The following is a 27344-nucleotide window of genomic DNA, read 5'->3' as shown; positions in this document are numbered from 1 at the left end:
AGTTAAAAGAGCCAAAGACTTAAACTACTTCAGTCTGTGTGCATTGAATTTATTAAATACACGAGTTTCACAATTTGAGTTGAATTACTGAAATAAATGAACTTTTCCACGACATTCTAATTTATTGAGATGCACCTGTATATATATATATAGTGACCCTGTTTTAACAATTTAAAGTGTAAAAAGGCTTTTTGAGAGTGGCTTTCAGCTCTCTCTTTTGCTGAAGTTTTTTCTGAAGTGACTGTTTATCACTTTCCAGCTTCTGGTATGATTTCATCCACACCTTCTTTTTAACTGTAGCAGTGACCAAAATGCATAAAGGCAATAACGAACATTTTGCTTTAGTATAATACTTTAATAAAATACATTGCTATTGCACACACATGCATACCACAAATCATACATGCTTCAACTAAAACCTTGTTCGACTGTGTCCAAAACAATAAAACAAAAGTAGCATTAAAACAAAGCAATATAAAAACATAAAGTAATATAAAAACAAGCGAAGCAAAAACAACACCTTTTCTTTTTCACAATATTCCAATTTCATTTGAAGCTCCTTTAAGGCTGAGTTCAAATCTGTCCTCTGGGACTTTAAGTTGTTGAGGTCTGATAGATACTGTGCAGCCTTTTCTTCAACTGATGTAATTGTTTCCTTCAGTGCATTAATCTCCATCTCATGCTGTAGAACATATAAAATCACTTCGTTTTCATAATTGCCATGAATTTGATACAAAGAACAACCAAATCATTCATTAAGTCAATAAAAATGGCAGCGGACCCCAAACAACTGTAAATAGGGCTATAATGACAAAATCATCATATATAGGCAATACAATTACATTTTGTGATTATTTTCTTATATCCTTTCACCACTTGTAATTATGTAAAACCCTTTATTTTGTAAATATTTCATTTAAATTCAGCCTTTCAGAATAAAAAAAGTAAAAATTATAAAATCAATGAAACTGCCCAAATAAATCAGTACTAGGAGTTTCTGTATCCTTAGTGAAATTCAAAGATTTAAGATTTTCACAAATTACAAACATGTTGATCCCTCAATATCACCTCTTGGAAAATGCAGTGCTCTCATGAAAAGAAAACATCATTATTCCTCCAAACGTAACATCTTGAGAACTTTCGCTCGTCTGCACTATTTTTAATGGTTGGTGAATGTAAACATGCACTAGATGGATGACGTTGACCATTTGATGCGTTTCAAGCGATGTGATAATGTATATGTGTGTGTCTATTCAACATAACTTGGACTATGTGTGTGTGATTTCTTCGGCTTATATCAGCTTGGATTGCTTGTGAACCAGTCATAATATGATTCAAGCTTTGCAAAGGAACTATTACTGAAGGATGTAGCAGTTAAAAACACTTGGACCCGATCAAAAATGTAAATAAACCGTTTCATTCATGAATATTTCAAATGTCATGACAGTTTGATAGTTTATGGTGCTGAGTGTTGACAGTTGGGTTTGAGATGAACAGTTTAATGTATTCCGATGCAATGTGTTGGATGTGCGTTATGTGTAAGCCATGAAAATGTGTTCTATAATATTGTGGAGCTTGTTCATTCTCTTCCGATTGAGTTTCAAACATGGTTGTACATGAGGGGCTGCATGATGTTAGCCAATCATAACAGTGGACATTTACATTGACGTTTTAAGGAGGTGCCTATGCAAAACCGAGCGTTTCAGACAGAGGGCCAGTGACAGGGTGGAAAATAATCATTATTACTAAATTATGACTGTTTTTATGCAAAAAAAAAAACAACTTATCAGTGGACCTCAGAGAAGAGAATAGCGCTACCCACCTGTTGCAGTATCTGTGACAGGTTCTCCTCATGCTTCCTGTTATTTTTCTTCATCTTAACATCATGGCTCTCTTGGATATCTCGTAATTTTCTCTGAAATTCATCTTTCTCTGTTGCCTGTGCTTCTAAGCTGAGCTGAAAGGTATAATGAGTATGTACAGTTGTGTAAGCAGAGGCTGAACATTCATAAATTCAGTGTAAATTATAAATCATGTAAATTGTGATGATTCTTACCTTATATTTTTCGGTTTGTTGTTGAGACTCCTGGAGCTGACAAATCAATATATTTTGATTTATCTCTGATGAATTTTGCCCTAAGCTTTCCATGCACAGTTCTTGCAGATGTTGCATTTGAAGCTGCAAACAGTTCTCATGTAGAGCTTTTAACTGGGGAAAAAACAAAAGGTAACAAGGTATTTTTTTGTTGTTGCTTTTTTAAATTGGTGTATGCTTTATACTTACAGTTACTGCATTATAGATGATTCAACAAATTATACATTACCAAGGATCTTTCATTGTAATAGTCATTCACACCCAACTTGATATGTACTTCTTGAACTGTAGAATATTGAAGAAAAATAAAATAATTGATATCTTTATTTCAAAGAAGCTGAAAAAACGAACAAATTTGTGCTATAGCCACACTTTATAAAGAAATTTGATCTTTATCAAAATATGGTGACAAACATCCCTTGACTTTTCAGTCATGAAAAAGATTTCAAATACATTGGCGTCCAAAAGTTTGGAATAATGTACAGATTTTGCTCTTATGGAAAGAAATTGATACTTTTATTTTTAAATGTGAAAAATTACTATTACAATTTGAACAAAAATGTTCAGAACTTCTTAAACTACTTTAAAGAGTTCTCATCAAAAAATCCTCCATGTGCAGCAATGACAGCTTTGCAGATCTTTGGCATTCTAGCTGTCAGTTTGTCCAGATACTCAGGTGACATTTCAACCCACACTTCCTGTTGCACTTGCCATAGATGTGGCTGTCTTGTCGGGTACTTCTCACACACCTTACAGTCTAGCTGATCCCACAAAAGCTCAATGGGGTTAAGATCCATAACACTCTTTTCCAATTATCTGTTGTCCAAAGTCTGTTTCTTTGCCCACTCTAACATTTTCTTTTTGATTTTCTGTTTCAAAAGTGACTTTTTCTTTGCAATTCTTCCCATAAGGCCTGCACCCCTGAGTCTTCTCTTTACTGTTGTACATGAAACTGGTGTTGAGCGGGTAGAATTCAACGAAGCTGTCAGCTGAGGACATGTGAGGTGTCTATTTCTCAAACTAGAGACTCTGATGTACTTATCCTCTTGTTTAGTTGTACATCTGGCCTTCCACATCTCTTTCTGTCCTTGTTAGAGCCAGTTGTCTTTTGTCTTTGAAGACTGTAGTGAACACCTTTATATGAAATCTTCAGTTTTTTGGGCAATTTCAATAATTGTATAGCCTTCATTCCTCAAAACAATGATTGACTGATGAGTTTCTAAAGCAAGCTGTTTCTTTTGTCATTTTTGACCCAATATTGACCTTAAGACATGCCAGTCTATTGCATACTGTGGCAATTCAAAAACAAACACAAAGACAATGTTAAGCTTCATTTAATGAACCAAATAGCTTTCAACCGTGTTTGATATAATGGCAAGTGATTTTCTAGTACCAAATTAGCAATTTAGCATGATTACTGAAGGATAAGGTGTTGGAGTGATGGCTGCTGGAAATGGGGCCTGTCTAGATTTGATCAAAAATGACTTTTTTCAAATAGTGATGGTGCTGTTTTTTTACATCAGTAATGTCCTGACTATACTTTGTGATCAGCTGAATGCCACTTTGGTGAATTAAAGTCCTTCTGAAACAGCAAAATCTGTACATTATTCCAAACTTTTGGCCACCAGTATATAAAAAAATAAAACATTTAAAAGGCATCACTCTAACACCTAATACTTTATTAAATAAAATTAAATGGTTTGATTCTATATTGTTTTACAAATTTTTAGAAAATATATTTGAAATCTTTTTCATGACTGAAAAATCAAGAGACAATATTTTGATAATGACCCATTTTTTTTAATTCTGGCTATCTGTAAGAATTAATTTATTTTTCATCTTTGAAATAAAGAGGGTTTTTTCCCCCATAAATATTCTACAGTTCAATAAGTTTATATAGAGATGGAAATTAATGACACCTACAATGAGAGTTCCTTGATAAAAATGCTTATTTAATTACATTCTGATGTTAATGCAATAAGCTGCAAGTATAATGCATACCCTATTCAAAAAACACTTCATAAAAGACTTATTCAACTTTCTCTTACATCATTACATATTAATAAACACCATAACCTCACAAACACATAAAACACGTTGTCCTGCAATCTAATTCAGTGGAATTGCAATCAGAAAGCACCTCTTTCTGTTCCTCCCACATTTTACCATAATTCTACTAATAGGCACTTTCAGGCGTTACATCTGTAGCTCGCGGCTTCATGTTTAGAGGCACAAAAAAATTGAACTCCAACCTAAGGTTAATGATGGTTTGAAGGTGAAAAAAATTGACCTTTTCACTACATAACATGCTTAACACTTTTTGGAATGGGTTGATAATGCAGTAGTTATCACAAGTAGTAATATCCTGACAGTAATTTTTCGAGAAAATGTGAAGAGTGGTGAGAATTCTTCTACCTTATTTCATAAATAAACATTTATGTTCTTAATATCTAACCATTCGAATAAACTAAATATATTTGGACATAGAAACAGTCAAATTTATTGAGCTCAAGAATGTTTATTTGCCGTATTACCAATACAACATATCACCACTAGATGTAGTTTAGTTTAAAATTGTTAAAATTGTTCATAATTTTTTAGTTACATTTTCCAGTTTTTAATTTTAGAACTTGTATAGCACCCGTAAAAAAGGGCAAAATCCTATCAAACAAAAGTAGTGAAATTATTTATTACTCCTATATATTATTATTTTTTTATATAAAAGAAAACTAATTAATATTAATTACATTTTTACAAATTACACAAAACATTTTCCCAGTTGCAGTGTGGAGTGTCAAGGTGGTCTTTGGCAAACTTCAGGCGTACAGCAATGGGTTTTTTTTTGGAAAGCAGCGGCTTCCTTCGTGGTGTCCTGCCATGGACACCATGCCTGTTAAATGTTTTCTATATAGTAGACTCATGAACAGAGATTTTAACCAGTTCAATGTTTCCTCCAAGTATTTAGCAGTCATTCTAGGGTTCTTTTCTTTACCTCTTTGAGCGTTCTGCGGTGTGCCCTTTGTCATCTTGGCTGGACGGCCACTTCTAGGTAGAGTAGCCACAGTACTAAATCATGTCCGTTTAAAGACAGTTTGTCTGACTGTGGACAGATGAATATCTAAGCTTTTTGAGATAACTTTGTAACCCTTTCCAGCTTTATGCAGAGCAACAATTCTTGATCTGAGATCTCTTTTTTTTGTGAGGCATTGTTCACATCAGCAGATGCTTGTGAATGGCAAACTCAAAATGTTTGAGTGATATTTATAAGTCAAAGTAACTCTAACCCACACCTCCAATCTCGTTACATTAATTGAATGCCAGGTTTGCCAACTCCTGACTAATTAGCTTTTGTTGACGTTATTAGCCTAGGGTTTCACTTACTTTTTCCACAGCACTGTGAATGTTAAATGGGATGTGTTCAATAAAGACATAAAAGACTATAATTGTTTGTGTGTTGTTAGCATAAGCACATTGTTGTTTGTCTATACTTGTGACTTTGATGAAGATGAGATCACATTTTATGACCAATTATGGCAGAAAACCAGCTCATTCCAAAGGGTTCACATACTTTTTCTTGCCACTGTATGTATGAATCATCTGGAACATTTTGAATTTAACAATTTTTTATTTCAAGGTGCTGTAGGGATATCAAACTAAACTAAATTAACACCTTATTTCAATAGGGTTAGTTGATAGTGATGATGACATTAATAATATTCTAATTTTACCCATGAATAGACCTCTTCAGTGAGTAAAAATGTTTGTTTCTTAGCTGCTTAACAGATATTTTTTTCTTCCATCATGCTCCTAATGATTTACATCTTCTCTAAGAATTTCTGAAGGCAAACCAGGCCAGTTTATCTAATATCAAACATCGATTAGAAGAGAAAATATATTACACATTACTACATTTCTAGGAAAATCTACGTTGCACATGCCCTTATGTTAAAGGGGCACTCAGTGATTTTTTCCTCATTAAAAAAGTTTTACTCCTAAAGAAAAGAATAGCAATTTTGAAACATATGTATAAAATCATAGCCCCTCACCCAAGATATAGCATGATTAATTGTTAAAAGATTGCAATCTCAATTCAGACATCCACGCAATCTAATTTCTAAATGACAACGAATCTGCAATGTATATTAATGTTCCAGTGGCATGCATTTGTAAGGCGGTCAAATTTAAATTCAAAATTCACTTCAAGATACGTTTTTTAAATGTTGATAAACTTTATATGGCATCTACAAAATACAGCGCTCCTGCACTAAAACACAACGGACAAAGACGTTTGTCCAGCACAGTGCAGATGGCCAGGAGACCCAGGAGAACAGAGCAGATCAGGTGGATGGCCAGGAGACCACCTCAGGGTAGGGACTGGAGCTGGAGGCCTGGTTGGCAGCCACAGGGCTAAAACAGGGTCAGGAGGCCTGGGTGGTGACCACAGGGTCGAGATAGGGTCGGGAGACCTGGGAGGCGGCTACAGACTACAGACTGGAGCCGTGGAAGACTCTGAGGGCAGAGCCGTAGGAGGCTCGAGGGGTGAAGCCGTGGAAGGTGGAGCCATGGGAGGCTCGAGGGGTGAAACTGTGGAAGGCAGAGCCGTGGGAGGCTCGAGGGGTGAAGCCGTGGAAGGCGGAGCCGTGGGAGGCTTGAGGGGTGAAACCGTGGAAGGCGGAGCCATGGGAGGCTCAAGGGGTGAAACCGTGGAAGGCGGAGCCGTGGATAGCTCGAGGGGCGAAACCGTGGAAGGCGGAGCTGTTGGAGGCTCGAAGGGCGGAGCCGTGGAAGGAGGAGCCGTAGGTGGCTCAAGGGGCGAAGCCGTGGACGGTGGAGCCATGGCAGGCTCGAGACCTCCGTGGTTGCGAACATGGGAAGAGACTCGGGAACGACCTCTGTGGTTGTGAACACTGGCAGAGACTCGGGAATGTCTTCTGTGGTCGTGGGCATGGGCAGAGACTTGGGAATGACCTCTGTGGTCGTGAACACTGGCAGAGACTCGGGAATGACTTCTGTGGTCGTGGGCATGGGCAGAGACTCGGGAACGACCACTGTGGTCATGAACACTGGCAGAGACTTGGGGATGATCTCTGTGGTCATGAGTATGGGCAGAGACTCGGGAACGACCTCTGTGGTCGTGAATACTGGCAGAGACTCGGGAACGACCTCTGTGGTTGTGGGCATGTGCAGAGACTTGGGAACAACCTTTGTGGTCGTGAACTCTGGCAGAGACTCGGGAACGACCTCTGTGGTCGTGAGCATGGGCAGAGACTCGGGAACGACCTCTGTGGTCGTGAACACTGGCAGAGACTCGGGGACGACCTCTGTGGTCATGAGCATGGGCAGAGACTCGGGGACGACCTCTGTGGTCATGAGCATGGGCAGAGACTCAGGAAAGACCTCTGTGGTCGTGAACACTGGCAGAGACTCGGGAATTACCTCTGTGGTTGTGGGCATGGGCAGAGACTCGGGAATGACCTCCATGGTTGTGAACATGGGCAGAGACTCGGAAATGACCTCCGTGGTCGTGAACACCGGCAGAGACTCAGGAACGACCTCTGTGGTCGTGGGCATGAGCAGAGACTTGAAAACGACCTCCGTGGTCATGAATACTGGCAGAGACTCGGGAACGACCTCTGTGGTCGTGGGCATGGGCAGAGACTCGGGAACGACCTCTGTGGTCGTGGGCATGGGCAGAGACTCGGGAACGACCTCTGTGGTCGTGAACATTGGCAGAGACTTGGGGACGACCTCTGTGGTCGTGAACATTGGCAGAGACTTGGGGACGACCTCTGTGGTCGTGAGCATGGGTAGAAACTCAGGAATGACCTCTGAAAGTAAACTACTTGAAAGTAGAAGCCCTTCTTCTCCTCCTCCTCCTCCGGACAGCCGAAGTTGGTAACGCTGGCTCTGGGATGGACAAGGCTGGCAACGCTGGCTCAGGGACAGCTGAGGCTGGCAACGCTGGCTCTGGGACTGATGAGGTTGGCAACGCCGGCTCTGGGATGGACGAGGCTGGCAATGCTGGCTCTGGGATGGACGAGGCTGGCAACGCTGGCTCTGGGACGGACGAGGCTGGCAATGCTGGCAATGCTGGCTCTGGGACAGACGAGGCTCGTTGGCTGTGGCAGGCGTGGGCGCTGGCTCGTTGGCCATGGCAGGCGTGGGCACTGACAATTTGTTAGGAAGGGTCTTCATAGCCTTATGCACCGACATCAGTGGCGGATCATTCAACTTCTAGACAGGGGCCGTGGAAGATTTCGAGACAGGGGCCACGGGAGGCTTGCAGCAAGGAGTCACGGAAGGCTTGGCTGTGACATAGCATGGAGCAGACTCAGACTTGGCTGTGACTTGGCGTGGAGTAGACTGTGGTGTGGTTGTGACATGGCGTGGAGCAGACTCAGACTTGACTGTTATATGGCATGGAGCAGACTCAGACTTGACTGTGACATGGGAAGAAGCAGACTAAGACGTGGCTGTGACATGGCGTGGAGCAGACTCAGGCATGGAAGGCTCGGAAGCCGGAATCCTCTGAAGCGAAAGTTTCTAATATTAGCTTCACGTATTCCTCCCACATGTAATTTCTGGTCTCCAGTAATTCCCTCCACTGGCGAGCTGTGAATCCGATCCAGTATATGGATTTCAGGATGGAATCATCAAATCCTGTGTGGCTGGCAATGGTGGTGAAAAAATGGGAGTATTCCCTAATAGATAAATCTGCTTGGTTCAGTTGGACTAAGTACGCCGCTAGATCCATTTGTGTGGTGAGTTGTTCTGTAACGATTCGAAGGAAGTCACAAGAGCAGGATCTAGGTGCGGCTAAAGAAGTTTAATAAAGAAATAAAGTAAAAGTACAAAAATAACATGGAAAACTTGGAATCAAGGCTGAACTAAGAACTAGGAAATAAAACAAACAAAATATCCATGATGGGAACTGGTACATATGAACAGGAGAGAAAATCACTCACAAAAATCAGGACATTATATACCCAGGGGTAAATGAGGAAATGAAACACAGGTGAGAACAATAGGGAACAGCTGGGAGTGATGAGGGCAGGGAATTATGGGAAGTGTAGTCCGAGGAAACAGATGACAGGGGCAAAACACAAGGCAAAGCAACAGTGAATCATGACAGTGTCCATGACAGAGGCAGCAGCTGAATGAGATAATTGCTTCTCCCTTTCAGAGTTGTAACTTGACACAGCGTCGTTTAAAAGCGGCAAGATACATGGCAGCAGTCAAAAATTCTGTGTAGTTCATGTTTATATACAAAATAATCAAAAATAGTCCAGATGGGTCCCCTTTTGTGTTATGTTAGGAATAGTTAGCCACACAAGGCCTGCCATCTTGACTTGAACTGCTCGCCAGTGGGCGGGGCCAAGGGTGCGATGACACATGTTGTGGGATGTATAAATACAAATGAGCAATGTTTCATGTCACGAATAGACAGATTTCAAAATGAGACGTTTCAGCAGGGTGGCAACTATAAATGCTCTTTTTAGACTGTTTTGAGTTCTGAAATTTACAGTATGTTTTTATAATGCAGTTACCTCTTATATGTCTAAATATCGAGGAAAATGTTATTCTCCATTTCATAACCCCTTTTAAAAAAAAGAATTAAATGCAAAAAAAAAAAAAAAACCTTTATATACAACAAACAAATCAACAGAAATTATACATCTGAAACACCTACTATGGCTTTCTCACCACTGTTCATGAGTTTGCATCCCTGATAACATTTCTGTTATAGTTTACTATGATACATTTTAGTAAGGGTAATGTGTAAAGCCTTGCAAGTAACCACTGCTGCATGGAACAGTGTTATCTCTTTTTTCCTTGTCAGTGCAGTTTACTGTATAATGTCATTTAAAATGTTTGACTGGCTCCATTCTACACTCTTTTAAGTAAAACTCTTTTCTCAGTAGAATTCAAATAGTTAAAACATAAATTAACTTAGGTATATGAATGTACATGAACAGAAAATCTGTTGAGCAATATATTATGTAATTTTTATATATTTTTTTTTACATCAGCTCCTGATAGGTGCAATAATAATTTTCCAATTCAGAATCAAATAAATTAGCTTCAGAGCTGCCTAGTGAGATGCCAATATATCGTTCAAGGGGATTAATTTGCTTATTTTAGGCCATTTTTTAATTATTAGCATTGGCCGATAATTGCATTAGCCTTGCCCATTTAACAGAAGTGTTAGATCTCCGTTGTGTCAGTTCCAAAATCTAATGACTGCTTTGTCATGGATCATAACCAATTTCCATTTTCACATGTATTTTTTGTGAATTTTTAGTAAATATTGTTCAGAAAATAAGTCTTCATTTAATTTAAGCAATTTTGTGTGCATCTCATTTGCTAGTATAGTAGCATTATATCCATCTTCGCTCACCTTTCTCTCTAGATATCAGTATTGGTTTATCTCTAGACCTGCTCTTTCTTTTTAGCTCAGTGCCAGCAATATATAAGTGGAGGAGCAAACAGGATCATCTCTTCTGTGGGTTCATCTGCTCTGAATGTCCTCTCCAGCAGTTCAAGCACTCCACGTCTAAGGACCACACCAGCACTCACACACCATGGCCGAACCCATCAGAGAGACCTTAACAGTATGAAACTATCCAACCCATACCTTCCTGGACTAGTATCTGTTGTCCTGAGGATCCTGTTTAGTACTAGAAGAATATAGAATAACATAAGAATTCAAAAGCTATTATTATTAATAATATATTATATTAATTAAATTATAATAACAACTCTTTCTATAGAATAAATGTGCCAAATTATCTGATAGCTCACAGTTTCACTCTTTTTATATAGTGACGACATCATCATCAGCATCACTGTCACATGCTGCCTCCGTGATAGTGGCTGTGGTGGAGGGGCGTGGTTTAGTTCGGGGGGAGATTGGCATGGCCAGTATCAATATGAAATGCCCAGAGCTGCTGCTCTCACAGTTTGCAGACACTGGAGCTTATGCCAAGGCAAAGATTCAATGCTGTTTGACAAAGCATTAAGCCATTTGTAAATCTGAGACATGTTCAAAATGATGTTGACTGTTAATACAGGTTATTAACAAGATGCATAACTTGATGCCAGACACTGCTAGTGTGAAAGGACAAGGGACCAAACTCTACAAGCTCATCCCCGAGACCTTCCCTGTATCATTCACTCTTTCAAGTTTACAGCCTCTATTTGGCCTATAAATCAGGGCTGAGTGCCTCATAATATGCTGACTGTAAATTAGCTCTGTCTTCACAGAACCAGCAGTTCCTTAAAATCCAGAGTGCAAAATATCTCCTTTTGCTATCTGTGCAGTCAGTCTCATTCACTGCCGTTCGAAGGAAGCACTTCAATGAGAAGAAGGGCCTGGAATACATAGAGCAGCTCTGTGTCCCTGAATTTAGCACTGTTCTGATGGAGGTGCAAACCAAGTAAGCTTTTTCCTTTTCTTTTAGTTAACTTGGGTTTTCAAGGTTTAATGAAAAATAAAATGTTCTCTGTCTAGATACTACTGCCTGGCGTCTGCAGCTGCCCTACTAAAATACTTTGAGTTTGTTCAGAACTCACTATTTGCTAATAAGTCCTTGAAAGTGACCTTTACAGGCAGCGAGCAGACAACAATGATTGACGCAGTATCGGCGAGCAACTTGGAGCTAGTAGTGAACAACAGAGATCACAGGTTAGAGGACATGTAAAAGATAAAACATTCCTTTTCTGCAGTTATAAGTTGACCTGCACACAATCTGTACTGTAAAAATCCATTGAATTCTACAGAAAGCTCCACAGATTTCAATATAATTGGAATGCCCATCATTCACAAATATCTACACATCTCCCAAGTCTTTTTGTTCATTAAATATTTGAATTAATTTGATATGTTTTTAGCTACCAATAAGAGTGTAGTACTCTCAGTTCTGTTTAACACATTTTATCATATAGTATGTAAGTCCATTCCACAGAATGTAAAAAAGTACACAGATTTCAAGTGGGGGTTATAAGGGACAGTACCTTTTATTCTGCTGTTAAAGCTGTGCTTATATTTTGTAGATAGAAACTACTCCCAAAGTATGTGTATTAAAATTAAAGTAAAAAGATGCTGTTATTTGCAGAAGTGGACACACTCTATTTGGGGTCTTAAACTACACTAAGACTGCTCGTGGGTAGAGGAGGCTACGCTGCAATATTCTTGAACCCCTGCTGGATGAGGACACTATTAACTCACGTCTGGACACCATACAGGTGATCAGCCATTATGTTAATCTTTCAGCAGTTTTCTCTCAGTTGTTCAGTCATTAATGAAATAATATTCTCTTTGGTCCATTTCCAGGAGCTGTTACAGAATGAGGAGCTCTTCTTTGGTTTGAAGAACGGTGATAACACTTTTTATATATCGAGACTATAGTTCAGGCTGATTTTCACCTTGTTGCACCCTGTTGTTTGACGCTCTTTGTGTGGCTGCAGCTTTGCATGATTACGTATTTATTTGTTTTCATTGAGAATTTTTATTTTATCCAGATTGACGAAGTCTGTGTCTACACTGATAGTGTCATTACATCACACCTACACGGAAATTTCACTCACAATCATTATACAATCACTGAGCATGTCTTTATTAGGAACACCTGTACACCTACATATTCATGCTATTATCTAATCAGCCAGTTGTGTGGCAGCAGTGCAATGCATAAAATCATGCAGATATGGGCCAGGAGCTTTAGTTAATGTTCACATCAACTATCAGAATGGGGAAAAATTGTGATCTCATTGATTTCGACCGTGGCATGATTGTTTGTGCCAGACGGGCTGGTTTGAGTATTTCTGTAACTGCTGTTAGCAGAATAGCATCTCAGACGTCTTGAGGCGGATGGGCTTCAACAGCAGAAGACCACATTGTGCACTTTATTAGGACAGTAGTGTTCCTAATAAAGTGTTCAGTGAGTGTATATTAATATTATCCTGGTGCCTAAATGTTTGGTGAAATGTTACTGATGTTGTGCTTTAATTTACAGCCATTGCACATTTCCTGGATATAGATGACCTTCTGGTCTTATTCAGGTCCCAAAGCAAAAGACGGTAGGCATACGAAACACATTTAGAGACAGACTTAACAGATGATGTTTTCTTCTGGGAATGATGGGGACTGAAACTTGTCTTATTTTTAAAATTCAGCTTAGTTTGGATTATCTTTTGTGAGAGACCTTTTTCAGAAGTAGGTCTAGTTAAATAACAGGCGTGACAGTGTAGGAACATTAGCTTTTCATTGCTCGTAAATGGCTTGTAAATTCAACCTTTTCATCTTCAGAATAACTTTTTAACCCATAGTTTGATTTAGTGACCTTCAATATTTTAATGGTAATTCAACATTTTCATTTTTTATTGTTTTCCGTGTAGGTATCAGTGGCTGAAGCAAAAATAACACAAGTAATTCAGCTGAAGCACACTCTAGAACTCGTCCCGTCACTGAAGGTTACAACTTTACATGTCTATATTTCTAAAAAATAACCATCAAACTGTTATAAGACGAAGTCATTAATGTATTTATTTATTTATTTATTTCTCATTTTGGTAATTTTAATTTAGTTAAAGAATCATTTCATATCCTAAGTAATGATGTAATTCTATCTGTCTATAATGTTTATTTACTGTAATGGATTTTCTGACTTGCTAGAGAACGCCTGGAAGAATGCTCAGTCACATGTACTATTAACATACACGTATTAAGGGAATATCTACCTGTTTAGGGCCTGTTGAAACACTCCAAAATAGCCTTGTTGCAAGCATATTATACCTCACTTGAAGACAGTAGGTAATAACTTTTACACACTCCCTAACTGTGACTATATTTAGCTCTGTGAACTATATTTGCATATGTCCTAGCATCTTACACTGACCTTTTTAGTTAAGCATGAAACATGAGCTTGTTCTCCCATAAGATGCACAGTAAGTAATGTGTTGCGTATACAGTAATAACATAGAGGAGGAGCAAGGGTTTTCAAATGGGTCCAGGGACCCCCAGTGGGCCGCAAGAAGGTGCTAGGGGCTTCACAGAAAAGTGAGATGGTAAAGAGAATTTTCCAATTTAATCTAATTTAATTTAGGAAACAATACTTTCTTTATAATGTCATCCTTACTATTTTTCTCACACAATATAAGTGAGTCTGTATGTATGGAAATACAGTATATAGCTGCCTTTATATTTAGGAAGGGGGTCCCTCGCAGGGGGATAATCATATTTGGGGGTCCTTGGCATCAGAACATTTGAAAACCCATCTTAAAGTAGTGGTTAACTGTTTTGTCTCAAATTCATCTTGGTAATATGGCTAATATTATTAGGCTGGTAGATCACAATTTTAAGGAAATTTTTATTGCTTTTGTATGATAAACAATTTGTACTGTGTTGGATCGTAACTTTATGTAAAATCTGAGCCCTGAAGCAGAACCAGTTGAATACCACTGTTTTAGAATAAATTGTTTGAGTGCAGTGGTCTTTGATATATTCATATGGGCACTTAAAGGTTTAGGAAAAGTTCTGGTACGCAACCCATTAGATATTACCACTTTCTTCATTTATGTTTTTCATTTGTGTTGGTTTAGGTTTAGAAGCTTTCTGGATTGGATAAAATCAATAATTAATGATGACACAAGTTACATGAATGGCAGTCTGAACATGTGCGCACAGAAGTGCTATGCTGTGCGGCCCAACGTTAAAGAGTGCTTAGACACTGCACGGCGAGCCTACACAGAGGTAGTAGATGACATAGCAGGTGAGCTCATGAACTCAGTGGACTGTAGAAGGATGAATATCAATCAATATAATATTAACCTCATTCACACTGGGCTCTGATCCCGGGATATCGGCGGGATCAATGCCGGGGAGCCTTCTGTGTGAACACAAGCCAGTGCCGGAATGCCTAAAAATGTGATCCCGGGATCAGACGCTAGTAATATTGCCTGGATTAATCCCGGGACGTGTCTGTGTGAACAAAAGCAGAGCCAATACTGTGAAGGGTGTGTGTTGTAGTGATGATGTATTTATCATGTGAAGGAGAAAGTTTGTGTGCAGAATACAGATTCAACAGTTTCACAGGGTACCGTGGTTTAAAAAACATACAGCTGTCATAAACCATTGCTATTTTTTTCATTCACGGCATATGTGAGTCAAGATTTTTTCCCCGACGATATAACTAGTACCTCTGTCGGAATTGAGTAGAAGGAAATTTCTGGCCATGCAATCTTTGATTTCATTGATACACTCTGCTAATTTGGAGAATTGTGAAATTTCATTGGGTTTCGAAGAAATATAATGTTGGTTATCGTTGGCTCTCTCCATGTAGAATCTGAATGGGTTGGGGCACCCCATAAAAAGAAGGAAAGTTATTTCTATTCTTAAACGTAAGAAATATGATATAGTGTTTCTTCAAGAAATGCATCTTTCCCCACAGGAAGCTTAAAATTTGGGAAGATATGGGGTGGACATGTTTTCTTTAGTGCTGGCTCAAGTAAGAGCAGGAGAGTCATTACATTGATAAGTGAGCATCTACAATTCAAATATCTCAAACAGATTAAAGATAAATTAGGAAGAGTCATTATTGTTTTAGCAGAAATTCAGGGTCAATGGTCTCATGATATAATACTGGGAGGAGACTTTAATCTTTTGATGGACTCAGTCCTTGATCATAGTGAAGCAAATGTGTGTAAGCCCCCGTGAGCAACTTCACAGGATGTGTAAAAATAGTGGTCTTACAGATATTTGGAGACTTTTGAACGCATCTGGTAGTCCCTCATTTCATCTGTTGTTGATTGCTCAATTTGAAACATTTTAGTCTCAGATCATGCCCTGGTCAGTTTAGAGGTGTTGCCACATACGGTGAAAAAGAAATCATATAGTTGGTGATTTAATGTATCCCTTTTGCAAAATCTTGAATTCCAACAAATGTTAAAGGCTGAAATCTATGTGTATATGGAGACCAACTGGTCCTCAGTATCCTCTGTAGGCATGGCTTGGGAGGCACTTAAGGTGGTTCTTAGGGGTCGGATTATACAGTATGCTTCATTCATCAAAAAAATCCAAAGCACGAGAACTCGTGGAGTTGGAAGGGAATATTAAAAGTGCCGAGGCAGAGCTGAAGTTCCGAATGTCATCTGATGGCCTCAGAGAATTGACCCGATTGAAATACAGATATAATACTATTTTGTTGCAAAAGGTGGAGTTTTGGCTATTCAGGGCAAGACAGTCATACTGCTTTGTTGGGGGACAAAGCAGGGAAGCTTTTGGCAAGATATATAAAGCAGAGAGAGTCTTTTTCTACCATTCCCTCAGTGAAATCTGCTGGTAAACATTTCACCACCTCGGCCATTGATATCAATAATGCTTTTAAAGAATTCTATCTTGATCTTTATAGTTCCACGTCTTCGTCTACTGATGAAGATATTAGAAACTTTGTGGAACTATTAGAACTCCCTAAACTGACGACTGAGCAAAAAAAAAAATCTTGATTCTGAGATAACCTTGGAGGAGCTTGGTGAGGTAATTAAGGCCTTGCCTACAGGCAAGGCTCTGGGGCCAGATGGCTTTGCTGCTGAATTTTTTAGATCTTATGCTACAGAATTGGCTCCACTTTTGCTAGAAGTTTATATGGAATCATTAAAGAATGTAAAGCTCCCGCCAACCATGACACAAGCCCGGATCAGTCTGATACTTAAAAAGGACAAAGATCCAAACGAGTGTAAGAGTTACCGTCCAATTTGCCTGATCCAGCTAGATGTTAAAATATTGTTAAAAATTCTGGCTAACCGATTGAGTAAAGTTATGATATCTCTTATACATATAGATCAGGTGGAGTTTATTCGGGGCCGCAGCTCTTCTGATAACATTACGCGTTTCATCCAAATGAAAGAATGTTCCACCATGTCAAAGGCCTTATAGAAATCCAAAAATAAATTGAAACCATCTTCTACAATTAGATGACCAAACTCTATAATATCCAAAACTAACCTGATATTATTATGAATTTACTTACCCTTTAAGAATCCTGATTGTGACTCACTAATAATTTGCAATAGTCCAGTTTATAATCTGGCTCCTAGATTAAAAACTGGACTATGGCTTTACACCCCATACACTCCAACTGCTCCAAATACTATCTATCTATCTATCCATCTACATACATCCTTAAACTTAACTTTCAAACTTTAAGCTTTTAAAAAAATTGGCCAGGTGTTCTCAAGCCAACAGAATGTTTGTCTTGAACTTTTTTATCTATTTTTTTTTTGTTGTTGACATCTTTCTGTTTTTAATATTATTTTATTGTCCCCTATAACAGATTTTGTAACAATTTAGTAACTGTATATTTTATCAAAACAGGTGCAGGTCCGAGACTGTGCATCGAACAGTGCATCGAATTGTGCATCGATATCACTACTATAATATTTACAACATTAGCTTTCTGCTTGTTTTAGAAAATTCGGTCACAAACTCATCCATGTCCAGTTCATGTGTTATTGATTTTTCATGAGCTAAAAGTACAAGGTTTTTTCCTCTCGTGAAGCATTGCGCGGCGAAATGGTGTAAAAATTCTTGCCAGAGTGGAGAATGAGCTCTCACATGAAGCAGTAGAAACGCCCATGTCCAGGGCAGACACATACAGTTTATGAAGACCTGGAAATGCATTTTTGTATTCCTGCAAGAGTTTGCAAACAGCCGAACAGTCAGCATCATTTGGAAGCTTTTTGGTCAGCATTGGTCTGGCAACAAGAATTTCACTATTCAGCTCACTATTTGCAACCTCTGCAAGACTACAGAAAGGCTCAAGCAGCTGAATGTCAAGAAATTTGTTGGATTTTGGCATCAAACATGAGAGGGCTTGCATCAGCTCTAAATTCTTTGCAGAAAACCTGCTGTATCAACAATGTTTAACATCTGTCGCTTTAGAGCTTCAGTGGAACATTCAGAGCCTGACTGCCCTTCTTGCCCTATAGGTGATAAAATGACAGGGTCAACATAGAAAGGATTAATAGTCCTTAGACGTTTTGGTGAGGGTTCATCAGTAGACATCCCAGTGCAGTACTGCTGCAATTGACTGTCATTTTCTCTGAGATTTCTCAGTGCACTAAGAGATCCCTGCAGTACTTCAGCTGCACTGCACAAATCAACATGGTGAGACTGTAGGATATCATTGGCTGGCTTCAAAATGGCAAGAAGATGAATCAGAAATTTGCCAACTTAAAAAAAAATGGCGTCACTTCAGCTGAGAGAGAAGCCCAGAAGCTTTTTTTGCAAGTTCAACCGAGGCATTGTCATCATCGGAAACCTTGGAAAGAATGTCAAGAATGACTTCCTCATTCTCCACAACACATTTGGTAACTTCAAAATGACTTGTCCAGCGGATTTCTAACAACCTCTTGAGATATGGGCAACTGCACTTCTGACAGACAAAATTATGCCTGAAAAAAGAGTACAGGGAGCCTGACAAGTCAAAGAATCTTTTGGCACAATGTTCACTTTGAATTGCATGTATGATGGAGAGGTGAAGCTGGTAGTTATAGCAGTGGATGTAGGGGATATGCCTGCCCAACCTTTTTTGTAATAAAGCCTGAACACCGCCTTGCACCCCACTCATCACTGATGCTCCATCATAACACTGGCTCAGTATATTGTATACTCATACTGAATCCTGTATGAGACAAGTTTCTTAATATTTCAGTGGTGATGTAATCTGCATCAAGCTGCTGTAGTTCTAACAAGCCAGTGAGATGTTCCTCTGGTACACCATTGAACACAAAGTGGATTACAACAGACAAATTTGCAATGTTGCACCGATCCCTTGTGCCATCACTTTTTAAACAGAATGCAGCTGAATCAGCAGTGTCATATTTCTTTTTTTTTTTTTTTTTTTCAGAACCATGGATGCCAAAATTTCAATCACTTCATTCTGTATGGTTTTGGAAGTGTACTTTGCATTTTCTGGGATACTTGACGTAATGTCAGCAAGGTATTTATCTTTTTCCAACGTGTATTTAAACAGCTTGGCAAAAAGCCCCACAGCTATGCAATCCTCCTCATTGTCAAATGTTTCTTGATCTCCACGTTGTGGAAGCTCATTGACTGCTAAAAATTTCACAATACCTGCCATGCTTTTTATGTAATATCAATTCTTTCTAGCTGTTGAGGCTTGTAAATGAGCCTGGCTACAAGCATGTATTTGAAGACCGCGGTCGCATTCTAATGCTGATTTCCAGTTTCTAAAACCCATCGAAACGAAAGTGTCTTTCTCGGAGAAAGCAACACCAAATACTTGACATGGAAAACAAAAGCATGCGTCGTGCTCTACAGAATGTTCAAGCCATGGTCGTGACCGATACCAAGTGGCTGAAAAACATCTCTCCCTCCCTCCGAGAAGAGTTCGGGGGGGGGGTATGATTTCAGAGTCGGCTGATGAGGATTTGCCTTGTTTAAATCATTTGGGACAGAATTGCTGCATTTTTGTGTAAGTGTAATTGTGTTTTTGATACCATCTGAAGATGCCATTGAACTTGACCCAGCTATTTCTCCGACCTCGTTGCCGCAAATGTAAGAGGTGGTAGCTGCGTCCTGGTGAGCAGAAGTGCTTCTATTTTGTCCTTTCGAAATAAGAAATCTGTGCATGTTGTGCTTTGTTTAATGTACAAGTGTTTAGTAATATGTTCATTGACTATTAAAACGACAGTATCGTTATTAATATTGCTTTGTCATCCAGCATGTTTGTTAACGGCAAATGTGGCAAGGTGAATGAGGCTAAGGCTATTGTTTCGACAGCTACACTTAAAAAAAAAAAAAAAAGAAAAAGAATTGAACATCGCACCAATTTTGTGATTGGTTGTTATGGGGGGGTGGGGCCAGGGTGGGCCAAGCTCCTGATTGGGTGGGCCAGGCCCACCCTGGCCCCCCCGTGGAGCCGGGCCTGCCTAGTAAACAATTTATAATCTATATTGATAAGTGTTATGGGACGCAGGTTACCTAATAACCTCTTATCTTTACTTGGCTTTGGTAACAAAATTATAAGCCCTTGCTTCATAGTTGGTAATAATTCTTTATTTCTTATACATTCCTGTAAAGCTTCGAATAAAAGATATTTTAGGTCATAAAAAAAATATACAATTCTGTGGTTAAACCATCAGGTCCTGGTGATTTACCAGTTTTACTCTTTTTTTAAAAAATTTTTTTTATTTTTTATAGCCCCATTTTATGATTTGAATGTTCTATTTGGTTCACTGTTAGACTGTTAACAGAATATCTTTCTTGATGCATTTTTTCCAAAATAATGAAGTATGAACTATTTTTTTCCAGCTCTTCTAGCCACTTAACCCTGGATCTTACGTATGCCCATTTTGTCTTTTTAATATTGAATTCATCTAAAATGGATTGTAGCTGAATACGTTTTTCCTTTTCTTCTGCTGACATAGGCTCTGAACGACATTTATTAATAACTTATATTAACTGGATTTCTCTTTCATGTTTCTTTTTTATCAAATTCTTACTAAACTTACTAAAGGTCATTGAGTATTCTCTCAATTTATGCTTTAAATATTCCCATTTGATACACCTTGACATCTTTTTTCCTTTAAATTCAGCTATTAATTTTTTAATATATGTACAGAAGTCATTCTGATTTTGTAAGTCTGCATTAAATTTCCAGTATCCTTTTGTTTTAAAAGATTTCCCACATTGTTCTAGGGCTACATTAATCACACAATGATCTGTTAATGGGGCACTGGAAATAATACATTTAGTCACATAACTTGAAAAAACATCAGATCCGAGCCAATAACCAATGCTTGATCTTGAATTGGCATTTGGTTTAAACCACAAGAAATGTCTGGAAGTGGGGTTTAGATTCCCCCAAATATCTATTAATAAACTGGATATACAAAAATCTTGAATAATGTTGTTAACATGAGAATTACTAAATTTAGAAGGGTGTCTATCCAAATATTCATCTGGTGTCATGTTAAAATCGCCTCCGATTAAAATATATTCTGTAGGATTCGTCATCAGAGCTTGTGCAGCTCCTCTGGAGCAACTGCAGCACCTGCACCGGTTGCTCTCAAATTGCTCTCGCGGTACTTTGATAGCATACGACACGGTGACGCAGCGGTGGTGCCCATCAAATCGGACAAAATTTCTAACCGATATGCACTGCTTCATGTCCGGTGCCAATCGGTTGTAATTGGAGAATGTGGAAGTGATGCATGTTGTGGGGCAACTGATAGTTCCAGTCAAATTAAATTAAATAAACTAATAATATACAATAGTAAGAGGTAAATTTTTTTTTTTATAGGCGCTGTCATTTTGTTTATCAATTTCACCCATTAATTTCAGCCTAATCACTTTCTGGGCATTGCATAAAAGTGTCCCATATTTGACTGAATTTTATTTAATTTCCCTCTGACCACACAGGTTAATTTCTCCAAAGCAAGGCAGATTGATCCATAAAAGTTAGATGTTATGAATACTACTTCAGTTTCCAGAGAAGGGGTGCCAATTAACCCCTCCCTGCCTTAAATTAATTCTAGGGTGAGTTTTTCCCTATATCCTCATGCTAAAATCGACTGTAAATCCACATTTTAAAGCTAATATTTAAAAAAGTTTCTTCCCGGGGGACCCCTGATGAGTTTGCACCCCTGATAATGAATTGTTTCTGTGCTGTTAATTTTGTTATTAGTGAGATTGTTTGTCACATCCGCATAGTGTTGCCTAGCAGTGGTCATGAGTAGAGGGAACTGCTGAAATGTTGCCAGGGATTAACCCCTGATTCCTGATGGTGAGGAACACACCCAATGTCCACAATGTCTGAACCCTTGTAATTGTAGGAAGGAGAAGTTTAGGTGTTGGGCTAGCCTACAGGTGTAAGGTTGGTTTGGGATTAATACAAATTGGTCATGTATTTGGACAATGACACAGTTTTTGGTTATTTTGGCTCTGTCCTTCAGCACATTGGATTTGAAATGAAACAATGATTTGTAGTTTAAAATGCAGACTTTCAGCTTTAGTATGAGGGTATTATTTGGACATCAAATTCAAAGAATCTGCAACCAAGTACTAAATATGATTATTTTATTTAGGCTTATAGGAACTTGTGCAATAACTTTTAATCCTCTGAAATTGACAGCCTGTCAAATGGCTATTATTACATGAGTGTACTCTAAGTGTACTCTAAATTTTTTAATCTCTACCTCATTTAAATCTTTGGAAAACATTGGTTTTCGATTTGTATTTGATCTATGTCCTTCAATGTATTAACATTAACACAGTTTCATCTTTCTTTACTACTCCCAGTTCTCTCCAGCAGCAACAGGCTCGACTTGACTCAAGACCTGGTCTCTTCTGGGGCCTATGACATGGTCTGCTTCCAGTGGTGTAATGTAACTGTAAAGTACTGTACTGAAGTACAAATTTGAGGTACTTGTACTTTTTTATGCAACTTTATACATTTACTCCATTACATCTCAGAGGCAAATATTGTAATTTTTTACTCCACTACACCTGTCTGACAGCCTTAGTTACTACAGTAGTTACTTTTCGGTTTACAGTTTTTCATACCCTACCTGTCCAGTGAAAACCATGTATCTCCAAATGTGGTGATTTTGAATGTTTGTGATAAACTGAAAGATTAAGAGTTCCTTTATTGGTTGAGAAAATTCTCCTACTTCTTAAGCTAAATAAACTGTTTAAAACCCCCCTTGGATTAGCTAGAAAATGTACTGTCACAAAGATGAAAACAGGGCTGTTTTTCTGAGATCATGAAAAGTTGACTTTTTAGATACAGTTGTGCTCAAAAGTTTGCATACCCTTGGAGAATTGGTAATGTATGTACCATTTTTAAAGAAAACATGAGTGAGCAGGCGAAACACATTTCTTATTCACATTTTCATATTCAACTGTAGGTTATAACAGAATGGCACAATCATAAAACAAAACATGGCAACAAAGAAAAAAATGAAATGACCCCTGTTCAAAAGTCTTCATACCCTTAGTTCCTAATACTGTGTATTGCCCCCTTTAGCATCAATGACAGCATGCAGTCTTTTGTAATAGTTGTCTATGAGGCCCCAAATTCTTGCAGGTGGTATAGCTGCCCATTCGTCTCATTAAAATGCCTCCAGGTCATGCAAAGTCTTTGGTCGTCTTGCATGAACTGCATGTTTGAGATCTCCCCAGAGTGGCTTGATGATATTAAGGTCACGAGACTGTGATGGCCACTCCAGAACCTTCAGCTTTTTCTGCTGTAACCACTGGAGGGTCAACTTGGCCTTGTGCTCAGGGTCATTGTCATGCTGGAAAGTCCAAGAGCGTCCCATGTGCAGCTTTCTTGCAGAAGAATGTAAACTGTCTGCCAGTATTTTCTGATAACATGCTGCATTCATCTTGCCATCAACTTTCACAAGATTCCCCATGCCTTTAGAACTCACACACCCCCAAAACATCAGTGAGCAACCACCATACTTCACAGTGGGGATGGTATTCTTTTCACTATAGGCCTTGTTGACCCCTCTCCAAACATAGCACTTATGGTTGTGACCATAAAGCTCTATTTTGGTCTCGTCACTCCAAATTACAGTGTGCCAAAAGCTGTGAGGCATGTCAAGGTGTTGTCATTTGTGGCATTGACACAGTAAAGGCTTCTTTCTGGCAACTCGACCATGCAGCTAATTTTTGTTCAAGTATGGTCGTATTGTGCTCCTTGAAACAACCATACCGTCTTTTTCCAGAGAAACCTGTATTTCTCCTGAGATTACCTGTGGGTTTTTCTTTGTATCCCGAACAATTCTTCTGGCAGCTGTGGCTGAAATCTTTCTTGGTCTACCTGACATTGGCTTGGTATCAAGAGATCCCAGAATTTTCCACTTCTTAATAAGTGATTGAACAGTACTGACTGGCATTTTCAAGGCTTTGGATATCTTTTTATATCCTTTTCCATCTTTATAAAGTTCCATTACCTTGTTACGCAGGTCTTTTGACAGTTCTTTTCTGCTCCCCATGGCTCAGTATCTAACCTGCTCAGTGCATCAACGTGAGAGCTAACAAACTCATTGACTATTTATACACAGACACTAATTGCAATTTAAAAAGCCACAGGTGTGGGAAATGAACCTTTAATTGCCATTTAAACCTGTGTGTGTCACCTTGTGAGTCTGTAACAAGGCCAAACATTCAAGGGTACCTTGAACTTTTGATCAGGGCCATTTGGGTGATTTCTGTTATCATTATGATATAAAAAGGAGCCAGACAACTATGTGATGATAAATGGCTTCATATGATCACTATCCTTAAATAAAAGACAGTTGTTTTTTTTTTGCATGATCAGTCATATTTTCAAAATCAATGCCAAAATTTCACAATTTCTGCCAGGGTATGCAAACTTTTGAGCACAACTCTACGTGGTTCTCACAGGACAGTGACTCTACAAACATATTATGATAAAATATGATGCATTGCTGTAGATTAAACTACCCAACAGTATATAAAGTAGTTAAAATTAGCTCAACCTTAAACATATACAGCAGTAAAATGCAACATACACATTAATGCAGCAGTAATATTCATCCAAAAACATCATATATAATAGTAAAACACTGACAGGGGAAACAAATTCTGCGGAGTAAGTACTTTTAGTTTTGGTACTTTAAGTAAATTTTGCTGGTAATACTTCCATTTACTTAAGTAAGGTTTGGAATGCAGGACTTTTACTTGTAGTGGAGTATTTTCACAGTGTGGCATTAGTACTTTAGTACTTAAATAAAAGATCTGAATACATCTTCCACCACTGTCTGCTTCTCGCAATGGAATGCCCTAACCCAAAAATTCAAGTAACTGTAGCATTACTTGTGGTGTGGAGTTTGAATGTTTTTGCTTTCATTGTATGGATAAGAATTTGACTCTGTGGTTCTTACATGTGTGTCTGGAGAATTTTTGAGCAGTCATCATCCAGTGAAGTTTATTGAGTGCTCATAGCCAGGTGTCCAGATCTCCTGTTCGTCCTACTGTTGCGGTGAAAGAAAGAATGCAATGGCTATTTTGAACACTTATGCCTTTCCTGGCCTGCTTTCTGCCATCTTTCTCTCCCTGTAGGAGGTCGAATGAGTTTCTATGAAGACTGCCCATTCAAGGAAAAACTTATCTACCCTCTCCCTGGATATATTATATAATAAAATGTTTTGTCGAATGCAATTGGTTGCCTTGTTTATTTTGCACTTTTGACCAAACTTCTTTCTTGGGTTAAATTGAGCAGTTGCTTGCATTCAGTGATATTCACTTGTTGTGCATGCTTATGTGAATGTCTTAACATAAGATAGCATTAGGATGTGAGTAATAATGACCATAGAAGCGTGAGAAAAATATTAATACATACATACTGTATTCTATGTTATGAGAACAATCCCCCTTTCATCCAAAATTAAACACAGAAAAACTGATTAATGCGGTCTCTCCATCACTCCCCAGGAAAAATGCTACCATAAATGTAGTCAACGTAGTAATCAATGCACATTATGAGTTAATTTTTACAGAAAAATTGCTGCAAATATAGTCGCTGATGCTGTCTGTCCCTCTTAAACCCATTCAAACAGGTTGACAGCGAGGATTTGTTTGGAACTGTTGAGAAATACATGAACTTCGTGACCGCGTGGCGGCGAGTTCAAATAGTGTAGCAACTCTAAACTATGTTTTTGGAAACGCAAGTACGTTTCAGCATCAAACACAGTTAAAGGAGCAATATGTAACATTGACATCAAGTGTTTCGAATGGGTACTGCAGTCCAAGTTCAAAATATTGGGGAGAGTTGTCTCCCCTGCCCCCTCCTCCCCAGAAGCTCACGTGGGTTGCCAGGTTCAGGACACGCAACAGGAACGAGCAAACTGACAATGGCAAGCGACAAGCCTTGCACTGTAAGTTGATCAGCTAATGTATACGTTTGCAATGTTTTTATTGTTTGCAAATTATAAACCAGCTCATGTGGATTTTTTATAACTTTCAAATCTGGCAACCCAGGGTGTCAAAATACTGTTGAGAAATGGGCAGTGGGCTGGATCACACAGGCCAAAACATAAACCGAAATTCCGGCACCGGAACGGACATTTCAAAGTAGAATATACTGGCTGTAGCATTGTTTTTGGAGAAGCCAGTATTTCAACTTTTTTTCCTAAATCTCTGATAACATATTATGATAATTTTATGCTTTAGTACAGTAAATATATTACATATTGCACCTTTAAACTTAAACTATATCTGTTCATCTATTCACAACTATTTATTGTTATTTTCCCTTGTGAAGCTTTGAAACTGTTGTTGGATTATTTGTCATAAATGTATCTGTTGTGGCATAATAAAGTTTATTTTGTGGTTATTCTGTGCCATTCCGTAATCTCTTGCTCATTTGACAAATACATTCAAACAGGCTTTGTATTATTAAATCGCAAAGGGACATCGTTATGGTTTTTTTGTCCCACACATGAAGATATAATAATTTCAAATCTTTCCTTTTTTTCAAAACGATGCATTTAGTGGACACAAATGCACTAGATGTTTAGACAAAAGACTGCAGTGACTCCAGTCAGGCTTCCTAAGCAACCAATTGGCCCGGTTGCTAGGGGTGGGTAGAGTCACATTGGGTTAACCTCCCTGTTGTCGCTATAATGTGGTTCTCGCTCTCGGTGGGGTGCGTGGTGAGTTGTGCGTGTATGCCACGGAGAATAGCATGAAGCCTCCACACAGGCTAGGTCTCCGCGGTAACGCGCTCAACAAGCCACGTGATAAAATGCGCGGATTGACGGTCTCAGACACAGAGGCAACTGAGATTCGTCCTCCGCCACCTGGATTGAGGTGAATCACTATGCCACCATGAGGACCTAGAGCGCATTGGGAATTGGGCATGCCAAATTGGGGAGAAAAGGGGTGAAAATCCAAAAAAATAAAAAATACTGCAAGAATGTTAGAAAAAAACATGTTTTTCATTGAAAATCAGTTTGACACAATGGTGATGGAACTATCAAATGTATGTCGGTTTGGTAAAGTTGTGAAAAGTGTAACTGCAGTACTTTGATAATTAAATATTTTAGTCTACGTGCTTACCATAATAAGTAAAATGTACAAATTTCAAACAACAAGGGGCTAAAATAATATTAAAAGTCCATATAATCATTTGCACATTTACTGTAAATGTGAAAAATAAAGTTACTGTACTCACGGGAGTAGTTGCATTTTGCTGAT

General features: G+C 38.6%; 1 protein-coding gene and 1 pseudogene across 1 annotated transcript in view; one reads left to right on the top strand and one right to left on the bottom strand.

Annotated features, from left to right (window-relative positions):
• The window catches only part of LOC127454721 (leucine zipper putative tumor suppressor 1-like), a 39375-nt gene that overhangs the window by 3037 nt on the left and 8994 nt on the right, over positions 1-27344 (bottom strand). Inside the window, exons 2-4 of the mRNA XM_051722077.1 lie at positions 2057-2209; positions 1823-1957; positions 521-682 (exon numbers count right to left, since the gene is read on the bottom strand). Coding sequence (XP_051578037.1) covers positions 521-682; positions 1823-1957; positions 2057-2173 — 414 coding nt within the window. The 5' untranslated portion in view covers positions 2174-2209. The remainder of the gene's footprint in view (positions 1-520; positions 683-1822; positions 1958-2056; positions 2210-27344) is intronic.
• On the top strand, positions 8008-14945 carry LOC127454720 (mutS protein homolog 4-like; annotated as a pseudogene).

Source organism: Myxocyprinus asiaticus, chromosome 17, assembly GCF_019703515.2.
Source record: "Myxocyprinus asiaticus isolate MX2 ecotype Aquarium Trade chromosome 17, UBuf_Myxa_2, whole genome shotgun sequence".
NCBI classification, from domain to species: Eukaryota; Metazoa; Chordata; class Actinopteri; order Cypriniformes; family Catostomidae; genus Myxocyprinus; species Myxocyprinus asiaticus.
The sequence above is the reverse complement of the archived record's forward strand: the minus strand, read 5'-3'. Positions and strand labels throughout refer to the sequence as shown.